The 16,068-nt window shown below is 40.7% G+C and overlaps 2 protein-coding genes across 10 annotated transcripts; one reads left to right on the top strand and one right to left on the bottom strand.

Moving 5' to 3' along the window:
* Positions 1-836: 836 nt before the first annotated feature.
* On the bottom strand, positions 837-6,598 carry fam234a (family with sequence similarity 234 member A). Of its 3 annotated transcripts, none has more exons than XM_034859934.1 (12): positions 6,269-6,598; positions 5,264-5,571; positions 5,060-5,170; positions 4,747-4,932; positions 3,905-4,029; positions 3,571-3,703; positions 3,179-3,311; positions 2,923-3,066; positions 2,588-2,669; positions 2,329-2,481; positions 2,149-2,251; positions 837-2,040 (listed from the first exon to the last, which is right to left on the bottom strand). In XM_034859934.1, the coding sequence occupies exons 2-12, from the start codon at positions 5,535-5,537 to the stop codon at positions 1,829-1,831; spliced, it is 1,656 nt and encodes a 551-aa protein (XP_034715825.1). In that variant the 5' UTR covers positions 5,538-5,571; positions 6,269-6,598; the 3' UTR covers positions 837-1,828. The 3 variants fall into 3 exon arrangements, with proteins under 3 accessions (XP_034715825.1, XP_034715826.1, XP_034715824.1); XM_034859935.1 differs by having other exon boundaries at positions 2,588-2,674; positions 2,928-3,066; positions 5,264-5,568; XM_034859933.1 differs by having other exon boundaries at positions 5,264-5,568; positions 6,269-6,597.
* A 101-nt stretch (positions 6,599-6,699) lies between these two features.
* On the top strand, positions 6,700-15,965 carry luc7l (LUC7-like (S. cerevisiae)). 7 transcript variants are annotated; one of them, XM_034859945.1, is made up of 12 exons: positions 6,700-6,940; positions 8,646-8,716; positions 9,076-9,118; positions 9,849-9,943; positions 10,112-10,210; positions 10,823-10,933; positions 11,094-11,237; positions 11,365-11,541; positions 13,059-13,147; positions 13,248-13,277; positions 13,387-13,548; positions 15,482-15,965. In XM_034859945.1, exons 3-12 carry the CDS (start codon positions 9,109-9,111, stop codon positions 15,594-15,596), a joined length of 1,032 nt encoding a protein of 343 aa, XP_034715836.1. In that variant the 5' UTR covers positions 6,700-6,940; positions 8,646-8,716; positions 9,076-9,108; the 3' UTR covers positions 15,597-15,965. The 7 variants fall into 7 exon arrangements, with proteins under 7 accessions (XP_034715836.1, XP_034715835.1, XP_034715837.1 ...); XM_034859944.1 differs by having other exon boundaries at positions 9,076-9,142; XM_034859946.1 differs by having other exon boundaries at positions 9,035-9,118.
* Positions 15,966-16,068: the final 103 nt, after the last annotated feature.

Here is a 16,068-nt window from a genome sequence, read left to right as displayed (position 1 = left end):
TCCTGACCTGCACTCATACATATCTCGTTCTCAGTTTGAAAAAACCAACACACGTTAGCGGAACATTCCCAGTTTGTCCAAACCAGGAACTCTGTCTAGGAATTACAACCGCCAGGTCACACTGCGGTAACACGAGCCTTCGAGTTCAAAGCCATGGGCAAGGCACTCCGATATCCACCTCCTCCTGCAGCGTGCTGTTTTTTCGCATTTCACCCCCAAAAAAGTCAGATACGGTATAAATGGGTCAGTATCCGGTTTCTTCCCTACAAGGACAGACTTTTAATATCCACAAATTATTCTGGAGCGCACAAGACTGTCAGCAGTCATGCGTCATCATGGTGAAAAAGCGACGCTGGACTCAGCTGTACGCTACGTGACTGACTTCCATGCAACCATGGACTGAAAGCCCGCCAGGCGCCTCTGCTGTTGTCTGTTGCAATGCAATGCAGAGGGCAGCAATGGGTTGCTTTTATGGTCTAATATTCACATTCTGGATATGTGAGGAGGCAACTAGGAAGTTTTTTTATTGTGTTCAATATAAAATCCTGTTAAATCAGGCAAAACATGATTTTAATACATTTTGGATTACTGTTTTTAAACGAGATGACTCTTTGTTTCAGTGTTAGATTAATTTATTCATACTTTGTTTCGTCAAGCACATTACTCTATGATTCATTCTTGCTAAAAAATAAATAAATCTTGCAGACTAAAAGGATTTTAATGCTTTCGATTTGTGAGGATTACAACTTCAATTGCAATTCGAACGATGCCTCAGGTATTTTCTACTTTCCTTGCATTTGCTCTTAATATAAAGACATCTTTGAGAAGACAAGTTTCTTTAAAACCGTTTAATATTATTCAAATTCAAACATAATTCAGAAAGAAAAGCCCACACGTTCAAAACATGAATGTACAGCAAAAACACTTCACTTATTTAACGAATAGAAATCACAGAGAAATAAAACAGCTTCATAAGGAGCAATAAATGCACATCAGTAACTCAATATCATGGAAAACCTACTCAGACGGGCTACTCAGCATTGAATTCCTCAAAGATTTAGTCAGTGTGCAATAAAGATCATCACTAGTTACAACTTCTCGGATTAAGTAAGTAAGGGACACAAATCTTGATGATTGACAACAGTCCCGTACTACAAAACAGCCTAACTACTAACAAACAGAATACGTAACAAGACATGTAACAACATAGTGTGTACTGTACGTCAAGGCTGGTCAGGTTTCCGTTGTATTTCAAGTTTCAATGTGCATCTGTCTGTTTTACTGTACATGTTTTAGAAAAATGTACCAAAGGAAAAACCCTGTAATTGTCCAACCATTCCTTTCAAGCGACTATAATTTGAAATTCACAAGAACTATCCCCTGTGGTGGCGTGATGCACTATTGAAGCCCAGTGCGACGTGCACAGTTGCATAGATTAAAATAATTTCAAAAAAAGAGCCTTGCATTGATGCAGGAAAGTGCTAAAAACAGTACAGCAAGACAGGTCTTCTTGATTTATCAGCAGGAGAAGAGCAGAAATGCTATGCCATCGTCAAGGAACAGTAGTTTTTTGGACACTAGCTCAGATCAAATATATGATAGTATGTACGCAGTAATGCCCAGTTTGTCCAATGGAATTTGAGTAAAGAGCCTGCTTAAATCAAGCCAACATAATCCTCTAAACATAAAGGAAATGTTTTGGTTGTCAGCAGTAAAGTGGAAAGTCCTAGTTAGTGTAAACACTTTGGTTTTGAAGCTAACATACAGTCAGTTGTGTCAAAATAGTTTGAACACTTAGGATACACTCTACATGTTACAGATGGTCCTTTCACCAGTCACTAAAGCGGAGACGATTTAAGGCCTCTTTGATGTCCTCATTTGTCTCGGAACTTCCGTCGGTGCCAATACGGAGTACTTTGCTGTCAGGGACGTCCTGCTTCATCTTTCGCTTGCTGAGGACCACGGTGCCTTCCTCTCCCTCCGTCCCGGGGCCTGTCAGCAGGATGTAGGCAGCGTGGCGTCCATGCTCCAACAGCGTGGCTAAGATAAAAACACAAATACAGTCACACAAAGAGCTGACCCCAGTGTTTCTCACCCCTCCCACCACTGATTCACAAAAAGTTTGGAGCATAAAAAAACCAAAAGCACCTTTAAATGTTATGATGTGTTCCATGAAAGTAGTTGACTCAAGGAGGACTTTAGAATAGAGAGGGTGGAGCAAGTAAGAATGTCGGTCACTTGTGAATGTTTCCTGCAATGAAATTTGAGTACCGGTTAGCATTTTTTTGAGAAATCCATTAACATTCATCTTTAAAAATAGTCACTTACAGATGAGTTTGTCTCTGAAGGCATCATGCCCCAAAACACAAAGACCGAGAAGGAGTTGGTGGTGTGTATCGAGGCGGGTCTCGGTGAGTTAGGACTGGCCAAAAGCTCGACTTCCCACAGCACATGACCGGACTTCCCATCAAGAATTATGACCTACATGCCAAACAGACACTGGTACTGTCAATGTAGGTTTTAAATCTATCACCGCATGAAGGAAGTTGGACACAGAAAATAACTGTAGGTATCACAGCCGTCTTACCCTCTTTGTGAAGTTGCCGACATAATCCTCAATTACAACGTCAAGAAAATTGTCTTTGTTAAAGTGTCCAAAGGAGGGCTTACTGAATGTAAGTGAACACAAAGAAGAAGACTTATGAGACTCAACCAGCCTGGTTATAATGATAGTATATGGTTCACCGGGACATTTAAAGAGCTCCCCCAAACCAAAATGACCAGAATTTAAAGATAGATGAGATTTCATGGCATTATAACACTATTTGATTTCCAGCCAAAAAAAACATCATTGTGATAAAACTAATCCTCTCAGCTCAAATTCGTTTGTATGTGCAATCTAAAAACAAACAGAATTGTAACCTGGGGACTGAGCTGATATTGAATCTCCACAGTAGCTGCAAATGTTTTCCATCGACTAATGCCACCTCCTTCCCGGTCACAAGCAGCAGGTTGGGTGAATCGTCTGTTTCACTTGTTGTCAACACTTGACTCACTGAATCAGACCTGCAGAGTGGAGATACATGTCAGCTGAAGCCAAATGACGACAAGTTGTAAATGCAAGTGAACTCTGTGTTGTGGGAAGGGAATCTAAAGGTGAAGGTATTCTGCTTATTACTTGTAGATGGGTACAAGGTCGGATGTTGCACTGGCATTCTTCTCCCAGTGCTTATCCTTCTTGAGGCCGACCTCCATCCCTGCTTTGGCCTTGGCAGCAATCCTCCACAGTGCCAGTCCATACAGGCCAGTGTCTGTGAATGAGCACAGGATTACTCACTACTGCCATCAAATGTATACATCTATGTACAACAGCTGTAAGAGAACTTAGAGTTAACTTTTTCTCTTCACATATGTGAGAACAGCTTTTTATAGCTTTGGGTTGGCAAATCTAATTTCTGACACGTCTTAACTATTTTGATACAGTGCAGGACTTCTCCATTAGGAATGACTCAGCCTGTCTAACTGCAGATGGGCACTAACAGGTTGTGGAAGTTGATTTCGGAAACAAACCTGTTTGTAGTAGCACATAGTAAGAACCTTCTGTAGTGCAAAAGAGAAGATGATTGGCTGTTTTTGTGGAGTTGAGAACAACCGTAGAACCAATCTGGACACCCGTCTTCCCTGAGAGGAATAGCAGCCGAGTCTACAGATAAGACGAGAGCCTGGGAATTAGTTGAATTTTATTTTGCTGCAACATTTCCCTGCCAGTGATTATTATTTGTATAATTAAATCCTTTCTTTGCAGATTCGTTTTACAAGACACAGACTCAAGCATTGCACTGTAAGAAAAGAGCAAAGCAAGGAAATAAATGTAACAGTAGGAAAGGACACAACTGATGTTTACCTGTGTTTCGTTAGATGCCACCAGAGCCACGTCGCCGACCTTGTCCCCATCCAGATCTGGGACACTAAGAACAGGCGCAGTGCTGTGCAGACCAGGAGGCTGAGGCTGCTGCCACTTGATGTCACCTGTACACACACACACACACACACACACACACACACACACAGGAGCAGGGCACTTAATCTAACTGAGTTCAGCTGATTTTTTAAAGATTTGTTGGAGCATTTTAGACCTTTATTTGATAGGACAGCTGAAGACACGAAAGGGGAGGCAGAGAGGAAATGACATGCAGCAAATGAACCCGCAACAGCTGCTGCAAGGACTGACCCTCTGTACACGAGTTTAGCTGATTTAGAGTCAAAGTCAATTCTTGACCTTGGAAATAGCAGTTGAGAAAAGTTAGTAAGTGGGCATTGACATTATTATTATTTTTTAACCAAGCTTTTAATTTCATTTTTTTTCTAAACAAAAAAGGTTTTAACTACATCACTGCCTCCTCAGAAGATGAACCTTGCTGAGTATGTTAAGCAAAAATAATTTCTTACTACTAAAACTATTAAATGTTCACAATGCATTAGGATTCTTGCTTTAGTTGTTACATTGCAATAAATTGTATTTGTAGAAAAATACATGGTCCACAGCAATTTTCACAAAAACACATATCAGAACACTTTAAATGGTGCTATGCTATAATCCCATTAAACTGGTGGTTTTTTAATGCGTTAAGATTGTGTTAACATGTTTGATGCTAAGACTACATAGATCTTTAACAGCTGTATAGCAAGGCAAATGTGATGTTATTTATGATATATATATAATACAGAGAGTAATGAGTCACTAACCAGTGTATTTGCTAGTGATAGCTGTGAGTTGGTCAGAGTGGGATAGGAGACAGTCCCACGTTCTGCCTGTTTCTTTGTCCAGACCACACTGGGCCCAGTGGAACTCGGGAGCCAGTGGACACTCCCACAGCGTCTCTCCATCTGTCCCATCCACTGCCACAACAAACACACATGGCGAGGGCAGACCTGGAAAACACACGGTGGGTCTCAATTACACAAAACAAATGCGACACAGAGCTGCAATATAGAGAGCAATCCAACTCTTGTTTCCTCATGATTTATAAATAAATTAAAATCAAATAACACTTTATACCTCCATCAGCACACGTATTGTTTTGACTGCCTTGTGTGTTTTTGAGGACAAACAGGACATCCATCACCTTGTCTTTGCTTGCATCTTCGATAGCTAAGAAGTCATAGGTTGCTGTGGCAGAGAAGAAGAGAATCATAGTAACTCCTGCAAACAACAGCAACAAAAAACACAAGCAAACAGTGAAAAGCACACAATTGTACACACCCGCTTCAGAGAAAGTCCGGTTCCAGGTAACGAGATATTGTGGTCTGACAGGACAAGGGATGATGAATGAGAAGGCGAACACTATGGTGAGGCAGAGGAATAAAGAGAAGAAGAAGGCTGCAGTTCGCCAATGGTTCAGTTTGACAAAACCCAAGCCTTCCTTACAACTCTTCTTCTTCTTCATCTCTGTTGCTGATGGTGCTGTTCCCATCTCTGCCCTGTCCTCTCCTCTCTTCAGGGGCTCGCCTTCAGTGGCACTGCCTGTGGTCTCCATTGTTGCCTCAATGCATTACCAGCCCAGAGATCTGCTTAACAGGGAAAAGAGCTTACAGTCAAACCTTGCCTCAATAGAATGCTGGTCTTAAATCAGCACTAAAATTACAAAACCCTGTTTATCTTTATATCCTATTATGACATAGAGTTTGCTGTTGTATCTGTCCCAGTGTGGCGTAAACTACAAACCCGGATGTGTCGAAGTAACCCAATCACAGACAGTACATGAGAAAATACTGAATGCAGCAGTGTCAGTCCAGCTATTTCTGCTGCATCAAGCTTTGTGGATCTGAGCCTATTCAGACCTGGCTGTGCCAGCACTGACTCCAGAGATTTCCCTGACCCGAAAACAACAAACCCATAATGACTAATCATCATCACCCAAGCTAGCGTACTCTGTTTGTTTTAACGTTACAGCCGCGGGCTTATTTAAAAGTATGTAAAGTTAGTTAGCAAGCTCATGACGTTACCTGTCACAACTATTTCAAAATCAGAGAATTCCCCGTACGATGTTAGCTAAGTAGTTCAAGTTTTCCACCGAGTGGTTCAATGTCGGATAGCTATTTTAGCGAGCTTTGGTTTGGAAAGTTCACGTGTTTGCTAACTTGTTGAACAAAGGTCAGGCCGCAAAGAGGATGGTACAAGAAAATTTAGGTGGCGAAAATCCCGCTACGTGAATGAAGAACTAGGCCTTACGTTACACTGAAAAAAATAAAATAAAAAAAATCTTACTTTTATCTCCACTGTCGTCTTCGGTGATCACTGGTGTGGTGGTTATATATAGGCCTGACAGAGCAACACACAGCTGCCTGTCAGCCTCAACTCTGTAAACAAATCCCAGATAGGTTAGGATTGATGCCCTGAGTTTGTCTCGCGGATAGCCCTTACTCTCTGCCTACGTTGAACATGTACATACCCAAACGATGTCAAACTCCCAAACTACGACAATAAGCATTACAGTAATCTTCTCTAACATAAATCTAAATATAACTTAGTTTGGAAAGCTAGCAGGGGGTGTCAGCCCGTGAGTTTGTGCTGCCTGAGAGGTTAAATTCAGGGCAAATAATACAACCTTAGCAAGCGTTCAAGCCGCTCTGGTTGGTTAATTCGCTTGTTCTCAAACATAACGATTGGTCAATTTCATTCTGACAGCCCTCCTTTCAAACAGAGCCTGACGTAATTTCCTTAACATAAAACGGAAACTGGCGAGTCCACGAAATAGAGAAAATCGACGAGAGGTGATGCTTGGATGAATATTTAATCAAATAACAACACAAAAATACTAAGGAACTGTTTTCAGTTGCTTATTTTTCTATAGTGCTGTCGACGGAAGACCCACAACAATGTCTGCCCAAGCTCAAATGAGAGCTTTACTCGACCAGCTAATGGGAACAGCAAGGGATGGTGAGTTGCTGTAGCATGCTAGCTGAGCTAGCTAGCTAGCCAAGATGGAGCCACTGCTGCGGCTGGCTTGTGTTGGTGTGTGATGGACAGACCTGCATGAATGGATGTAATACTGCAGAGGGCTGTGTAAAATACAGTAACATTGGATTCAAGTATCCTTTACGGATTAACTTTAGGATTTAATGTGTGTATCCATTGAGGTCATTTTAATTTAAAAACTCGTCACGTGTTTAGTTCCGCCTTAAACGTTAACACGTTACAACTTTAGCGTTAAACGCTCAGCTAGCTAACGTTAGTAGCCAAGTTAGCTAGATAACGCTACATACCGTTGAACCATATAGCTACAACAGTTTATCCATCCTTGGCAATAATTCAAATTCTAGGTAATTCCGTGAATTCCGTTAACACCACTGTTACATTGCATATTCCTCATAACGTACGTAACACACATTTAAAGGAGACGTACATGCGAAACGTCGCACTGGGCCTGCCAGTTAACCTTATTACTGAAGTGGCCTTAGGCGTAATGTTGTAGTTATGGCTAACGTCATAATGTGAGAAGGCAAATGCAGAAGAATATTATTGATATTATGCACTAAACCTCAGTAGTGCTAACGTTACGCCATCAGTGTTTAAAGAAGTAGAACTAAAGTTAGTAAAAGAAATACGTTCAAGTAACGTTACAAGCTAAGGTCCCGTAACGTTATTCATAATCTTTACTCAAGTTAAACTCCCCAATTACAATTAGCGAAATGTATTTGAAGTATCTAAGTCAAATAATTTATTATGCAGTAGTATAGCAATTGTTAGAAAGGTGGTGTTAGGATCAACGCCCTAATGCCGGAGCAGTAGTTAAATGTCGTGACTGTTGAAATGACGGGCTTATTTTAAATACTTTATATAACTGTACTGTTGGATAGTTAATTACATAGCTGTAAATCCAATCTTTTATTTGAAGTTGATTATGTTTTGTATGAAAAATCCTCATCAGCTAAATAACCTGTTACTGCAGCTGTCAGATACATGCCTGTAAAAAATGTATAGACAAAAAATGGAAATATGTGCAAGTGAAGTAAAAGCACAACAGGTTGTACTTGAATTTACTGAACAATCATAAATAAATATAGATCGTAATTTTGTTGTGGTTTTTATTCTGATCCTCTTTAGCTGCTAACAGTGTTCCTGAGTGTGCAACTAGAACAAACTGTGTCACAGCACTACTGCTTGGTATTTAAATACATAATTAATTTAAAAGTGAAAGCTAGGTGGCAAAGCCTATTTAGCAAACCTGACAAGTGTATTCTGTTAAAAATGAATGAATGCTGTTATCTTGACAGTGTAACTACTGTTGTTTCTGTGGGTGCTTTGACATGCTGAAATCTAATTTTTGCTAACTTGTTCCAGCCCTTTGGATACAAACATTAAAAGGTAACACAGCTGCCAAGTCTGATTCTCATGGGCAGAAATGGCAGCTTATTGCTAACCTGTCATTTTATAAATCAGAGGTTCATCCTGTCAGTTGATTGAATGGAACTACAGCCCTGTGGATTATCTTTTAACAAGTTGATAATTCGATTTGAACAATGAGAGTGAACTTGTGTTGTGAGCTTGTGGGTGTATGTGTGATGAGATTGATATCAAATTCTCCCATACATTTGTTGCATACAAACTGAACAATTGTGGCCCCTTTATTTTATTCATTAAGGTTCAGTGTATCTTTGCCAGCCTACAACAATCTGCAAAGGAGTTGCAGAAAAGCCTCATGTTCATCGAGCCGTGAGTCACACATAATTTTTAAAGCTGTTATGATGAATATCCAAACCATTTGTTTGCCTTCCGGAAGTTACTATAGCTTTTTTTTAAATACACAAATGGGTATATCTTCAGTGGCACTAGAATTACAATTTGGAGTAGTATTATGCTGCTTGAGCTAAGACGTCTGGTCGCGCAGAATCCAAACAAGCAGTTCAATCACAGTTTTCAATGAGACGTCAGTTATCAGAAGGCAATTTTAACAATCATCGGAAGAAGAAAAAACTTTGCACACATCATTTACAATCTGACTTGTGTATGACTCCCAACTTCTTACTACAGGTATGGGCAAGAAAACTGTTCCCATTTATACTTTTCTACAGCGGGTTTAAAATTCTGCAGCTGAGGTCTTGAAGATGCAGAAGGGTACAGTATGTGGTGCAGATCGCAGTGTGTATAAACAACATTTTTTCCTTGGATTTCTTTTGTGTTTTTTTTGTTTTGAATTTCTTTTCAATGCTTCATATTCTGTAGAAGGCTTGGCTGGAACATTTGTCTGAAATGTTTACATTTCTCATCAGTCTTGATAGCAGTCTTTCCTGCATAGTTATATGCATTGAAATGTAATAAACTTTTTGAAAATGAAGATACCTTTGTTCACACTAGATAACTGAAGCACAAGTTTGGTATTTACCTGGTTTGTGTCCCTACCTATTAGCTTAGACTCATAATGCTCCACGCTTACAGAGTGGACATTGAGTCATATCACAAGTTAAACTAAGGCTCAATCATCGCCATTTTTTATTAGGGCTTGGGAAAGGTTGGTAAGCACCAAGAATAACAGGAGCTACATGTAACTTTTACTTCAATCTTGACACATTCATGGATAAAGGTAGTCCAGCAGAGGCACATTATTTATTACAGGTAAATAGGCTATACCAATGAAGGATGTGTTTAAAGTAAAGTTTTGACAATCGGAAAATGAAACAATTGGTTTCACTCCTTTTGATGGGTACAAAATCCTTTAATGCATTTATAGTGACACATACTGCCCATTCAATGTTTTGCAATTACAGTATAGTAAAGCACTGGATACCTCGCCCCTGCTAACAAATATGTGAGGTCTTTCTCACTGGCTGTTTTTGGACTGTTTCAGGGGATGAAACGCGACAGAGGGTCAAGTTCACTGACGAACGTGTCTGCAAAAGTCATCTTCTAAACTGCTGTCCACATGACATCCTGTCTGGAACTGTAAGTGGCCTACAATTTAAGTCTGACTGCCTGAAAATATTCAGTATTTATTTCACAGGATATCAGTTAATGGTGAAAAGAAGATCTAAACCATGTACTACATGTAATCCTAAACCTTTTGCAACATGAGTGCAGTTTGAGTCATGTGTGCATGTGTTTTGGTGACAGCGTATGGACCTGGGAGAGTGCACGAAGATCCATGACCTGGCACTTCGGGCAGATTATGAAATTGCTTCCAAGGAGAGAGATCTGTTCTTCGAGCTTGACGTAAGTGGTGTCCGACTATAACTAATGCAGTTGTGCAGATCATCGAATTGTGTAGTAGAACACAGAAACTGTTGTTTTAGGGGCTAGCTGGCTTTGAAGCTACAGGTGTCACTGTTAGTATTAAAGTCAAGTGATTAAAAACCGCTGGTGACAGTAGTCTCAGGTCACATCATTTAGCATGACCACAAGAACTTCACTTGTTTCCGGATCCGTTTTTATTAGCTAATTTGTCTATTTTCAACAGCTTCTGTAAAAATAGACTTTTTGTTGCTTTTGTGGAGAAGTAACTATTGGCTCATTCATCTACCTCAATAATGCTACAATGGTGCTTCCTACTAATACACCAGAGTTACAGCCACAAAACTGTTTTAGACGACATCTGCACTGTAAAAACAATTTGCGCAAACCTTATTTGGAGATGTAGACAATGTTATTGCAGAGTTGATGAGTGCAGCGCCTCAAGGACTCCAATATTTTTTTGGGTAGCAATTAATATCCATCCCTCTGAACCAAGTGATTGTTGTTAATCAGCATACCCCTACTAAAAGTTTCCTATGGGGCTAATGTATAGAAATCTACTATAATATAATACTAATATTCTCGTTCCAAAAGGCGGTCGAGCACCTGGAATCATTCATTGCTGACTGTGACCGGAGGACAGAACTAGCCAAGAAGCGCCTCGCTGAGACCCAAGAAGAGATCAGTGCTGAGGTGGCAGCCAAGGTGAGTTAAAAAAGATTTGTAAGAACAGACACTGTGATCCCCATGTAATACATTCAGACTTGTGACGTAAACTGAGTCACATTTTTTATGCGGCATCTAGTTTGCTATAACAGTGTGTTTTGGGATAGACGTAAATTGTGGTGTTGGTGCTGTGTCGCAGGCAGAGAAGGTCCATGAGCTGAATGAGGAAATAGGGAAGCTCCTGGCCAAGGCTGAGCAGCTTGGAGCCGAGGGAAACGTCGACGAGGCCCAGAAAGTCCTGCAGGAAGTTGAGAAGGTCCGCACTAGAAAGAAGGATGCAGAGGTAAGGAAGTAATGGGACCTTGGGAAGTGCTTCCATTTTAGGGTGATGTTGTGTTTTTCCTTTATATTAAAAATAATTGTCTTATCCTTTTAATGCATCTCCTTTTCTTTTTCTGTCTCTCTCTCAGGAAGAGTACAGAAACTCAATGCCAGCCTCCAGTTTCCAGCAGCAGAAGCTTCGGGTGTGCGAGGTGTGCTCTGCTTACCTGGGTCTCCATGACAACGATCGTCGTTTGGCTGACCATTTTGGTGGAAAGCTTCATCTGGGCTTCATTCAGATCAGAGAGAAACTGGACCAACTAAAGGTAAGTGCCAGCCTGTCCAACCATGTGCACTTTTTTTGATAGATAGGTAGATGGATGAAAAAACAAAATAATTTTTAAAAGATTATATAAATTGCTCTATTTGGAAATAATAAATCATTGTTAACTACTGCGGGGATTTTGTAGGGGAGTGCATCTACATAGAAGATAAAAAAATAATAAGGATCTTTTCTAATGTGAACCATTCTTTGTTTAACTTGAGTGCTTTACAAACACCAAAGCAAGTAAGCGCTGCGACTACTCTTCTGAAGTGATTTTGGCGAGGGAAATTAAGTAGAAATACACTGGTTGACTAGCATTACACTGTCAATCCAGGCTAAAGTATTGCTAAAGTTGCTTTGTCTTAGTTTCAGGTTGTGGTCAACTACCGAGGTCAGCTTGTTTGTTTGATAAATTGATCAGACCTGCATGTCACACGCACTAATAATGTTTACTTTATTAGCAACAAACTCTTTGTATCCAAGAACAATTAAATTAAGTGTATATTACGTTAGATCAGACCGACTTCTGTAGTTAGTGTTACGTTTCCAGCGCCACGGCACCGAACAGTAACGTTAGTTGCTACAGATGGACCCCTTGTTTCTTTAGGCTAACTGTATTAGCTTTAGCCTGGCTGCTAGCAGCTTTCTGCGGGGGGGAAATGGCCGGGAGAGATTGGGATTATGTTAATCAGGTGATTTTTTTGTTTGTATTTGCAGCAAACATAAAACACGGACCACTGTAGCTTCTCTCACTTCCCATCAAGCTGCTGCCCACGGTACTTTTCTAGATGCAAAGAGCCTCACTTCCTATAACAATAAAACCCGTCGGACTAACGTCACATAGACATGTTGGCCATATGGCAACCTGTCTTAAAGAGGAGGGGTCGGATGGTAATAATCATGTAAAAGCAGAGCGGTGAAAGTTTACTTTTCTATCAAGCAGCAAGAAAGTTTTAGCGTCGACATCACAACGTCCTGCAATGTGACTATCGCGCATGCGCACATCGCGATGTCAATGCTAAAACACAATATCGTTCAGTCCTAATGTAAACCCTAAACGAGGGCTTGGCAATTGTGGAGAAAATCAGATATCACTATATTCTTGACCAAATACCTCCATCAATATTGCAGCAATATTGTAGTATTTACAACTTATGCGTTGACAAAATATCTTCACACTTATATTTAAAATAAATAATCTTCAGTAATGTCAATATAATGACTAAGTGGTGAAAATGCAAATAATAGAACAGCTAGAAAAGTCTGGTAAGTTCAGAAAATCACACCAATTTACTGTAATGCAGCCTTTAAAACAATGAAAACACTTATGTCATATTACAATATCCAAAATCTAAGACGATATCCAGTCTTATATCACGATATCGATATATTGCCCAGTCCTACCATAAACCCATTGCTACAAAAATAACTTTAAGTGTGTCCTGTATGGAGTAGCATGGGTGGTTTACATAAGGATAGTTTTATCTCTAATTTGTGCTATTTATTTATTTAAATCAGAAAACCGTGGTCGACAAGCAGGAGAAAAGGAACCAGGAGCGCTTGAAGAGACGGGAAGAGAGGGAGAAAGAGGAAAAGATGAAGAAGAGGTGGGTGCAGACATCAAAAAGCCTGGAGACATTTATGGAAGTTAGTTTATGTGTGATTTTAACTCTTTAAACTGATGGTTTTGCATCCCTCCATTCCTAGGACCAGATCACGGAGCAGAGAGCAGAAAAGGTAAAAAAGCTTCTCTATCTGTTCACATTTAAAATTGGTCAATTCTGATTAATGTAGTCATCAAAGGTAAATTATAACGCAAGTGCGCGTGTCTGTTATTTTTGATCAGATCTCACTCTCGTGACCGCAGAAGGCGGCGCTCGCGCTCCACATCACGAGACAAGCGCCGTTCGCGCTCACGCTCCAGGGAGAGGAGGAGGAGGCATCGCAGCCGATCCCGCTCTCGTAGCCGAGGACACCGTCACAACCACGAGCAGAGCTCCAGACACAAGTAAACACACAACAACGCTTACACAGTTCACACCAAGCCCCGCAGAATATAACTTCCAAGAAGACACATTTGTCACGCTATGCAAATGTTTTGGGTTTCATGGATTGCTGCTTTTTCATAAGGATTGATCTAAGAAACTGCTTGATAGATTGCATCACTCAGCAGTCACCATCCCATTAACTAGTAACACAGCTCATCCTCAATTGGCATTTTTGGCAGAAGCTTGGAAGTTATTTGTGTGTAATCTCTTTACTAGATTGTGATCATGAATTTATCTTAAATTAAAGTCAGAGGATTATCCGTCCTGATGGAGTTTATAATTTAGCTCTTTACGAATAAACCCTTGCTATCTCCAAACCCCAATTACAATGAAGTCGGGATGCTGTGTAAAACGTAAATAAAAGCAGAATCCAATGATTTGCAAATCTTTTTCAACCTATATTCAATTGAATACACTGCAAAGACAAACCATATAATGTTCAAACTGATACATTTTTATTGTTTTTTTTGTTGTTGCACATATTCACTCATTTTGAATTTGATGCCTGCACATGTTCAAAAATAGCTGGGACGGGCATGTTTACCGTGATGTTACATCACCTTTTCTTTTTAACAACACTCGGTAAGTGTTTTGGAACTGAAGACACTAATTGTTGAAGCTTTGTAGATGCAATTCTTGCTTAATGCACGAATTCAGTCCAGGGTCTCCGTTGTCGTGTTTTGCGCTTCATACTGGCCACGCATTTTCAATGGGAGACAGCTCTGGACTGCAGGGAGGCCAGTCTAGTACCCGCTCCCTTTTACTACGAAGCCATGCTGCTGTAACACATGCAGAATGTGGCTTAGCATTGTCTTGCTGAAATTAACAGGGATGTCAGTGAAAAAGACCTTGCTTGGATGGCACCATATGTTTCTCCAAAACCTGTATGTAATGGTTCCTTCACAGATTGTTGCCCATGGCATGGCCACTACCACACCCCCCTACCATCACAGATGCAGGCTTTTGAACTTTGCGCAGATAACAATTTGGATGGTCCTTCCCCTCTTTGGCCCGAAGGACATGACTTCCAAAACCAATTTGAAATGTAGGTTCGTCAGACCACAACACACTTGCCCCTTTGCGTCAGTCCACCTCAGATCGGAGCTTGGGCCCAGAGAAGCTGGCGGCGTTTCTGGGTGGTTTGAAGTATATGGCTTTCGCTTTGCGTGGTAGAGTTTTAACTTGCACTTGTAGATGTAGAGACAAATGGTGTTAACTGACAATAGTATTCCAAAGTGTTTCTGAGCCCACGTGGTAATCTGCCTTTACACAATGATGTCGGTTTTTAATGCAGTGGCGCCTGCGGGATCGAAGGTCACGGCCCATCAATGTTGGTCTCTGGATCTTTTGATGATAGTATGGGCTAGATGATGAAATTCCAAAATCCCTCGCAACTGTACATTGAGAAACGTTGTTCTTAAACTGTTGACTATTTGCTCACACGGTTGTTCACAAAGTGGTGCAACTTGCCCCGTCCATGTTGATGCACAACTGAGTCTTTTGGGGATGCTCCTTATTATACCCAATCATAACCAATTAACCTGTTCACCTGTGGAATATTCCAAATGGGTGTTTAATAAAAATAGCAGTCCTTGACTTTCCCAGTCTCTGATGCCACCGTCCCAGCTTTTTTTGAAACGTGTTGCAGGAAGCAAATTTCAAGATGAGAGAATATTTGCCCCCCAAAAAAAAAGTTATCAGTTAGAACATGGACTATCTTATCTTTGTAGTGTAATCAGCTGAATATATGTTCAAAAGGATTTGCTAATCATTGTATTCTGTTTTTATTAAATTACGTTTTACACAGCTTCCCGACTTCGTTGAGGTTTGTACTTTTTTTTTAAAATCTGTATGCTTACTTCACTGACTGTCTTGTGCGGCTTCGTCACCCAGGTCGTCCAGGGACCGGGAGCGCTCATCCAGAGACGGGTCACGGGACAGGAGGGACGGGATGAACGGCAGGTCGGACTCCCGCCGGGGAGACGACAGGGACATGGGGGACCTCTGAAGACCAAACTCCATCCATCAGGACACACAACCTCCTCCGGTCTCTCTCACTCGTCTGTCCATTTCTAATATCCTAATGTCTCACACAGTCCTTGCCTTGCCCCCTTTGTTCTCCTGCCCGCCACCTTTCTTTGCTTTAACAGTTAATGCAGCCGACCCAGAGTGTACACATACCTGAAATATTTTATAGATAAAATATTCTAGCATTCTGATATATCAAAAGATTGCATTTGGATGAGGGGAATTTAGTTATTGATCAGTAGTGGAATGTATTGTAATACCCACATCTGTGATTTGGTGGCTGTCTGTATCCAATACATCCCATGTCTTCTTAGAAACTACCCGGCAATGATTCCAACAGAAAAAGCAAACGGATGGTCTGCTGGACTGAAGCATAAAGTCTAACTGATCCATATTATTGTGTTGTTAACTTATGGTCTTTTGATGATACAGAATCTGTCTGAATATCTTAT

The sequence above is a fragment of the Etheostoma cragini genome, chromosome 21, assembly GCF_013103735.1.
Source record: "Etheostoma cragini isolate CJK2018 chromosome 21, CSU_Ecrag_1.0, whole genome shotgun sequence".
NCBI classification, from domain to species: domain Eukaryota; kingdom Metazoa; phylum Chordata; class Actinopteri; order Perciformes; family Percidae; genus Etheostoma; species Etheostoma cragini.
Note: the sequence above shows the minus strand (reverse complement) of the source record. Positions and strands in the feature narration are given on the sequence as shown.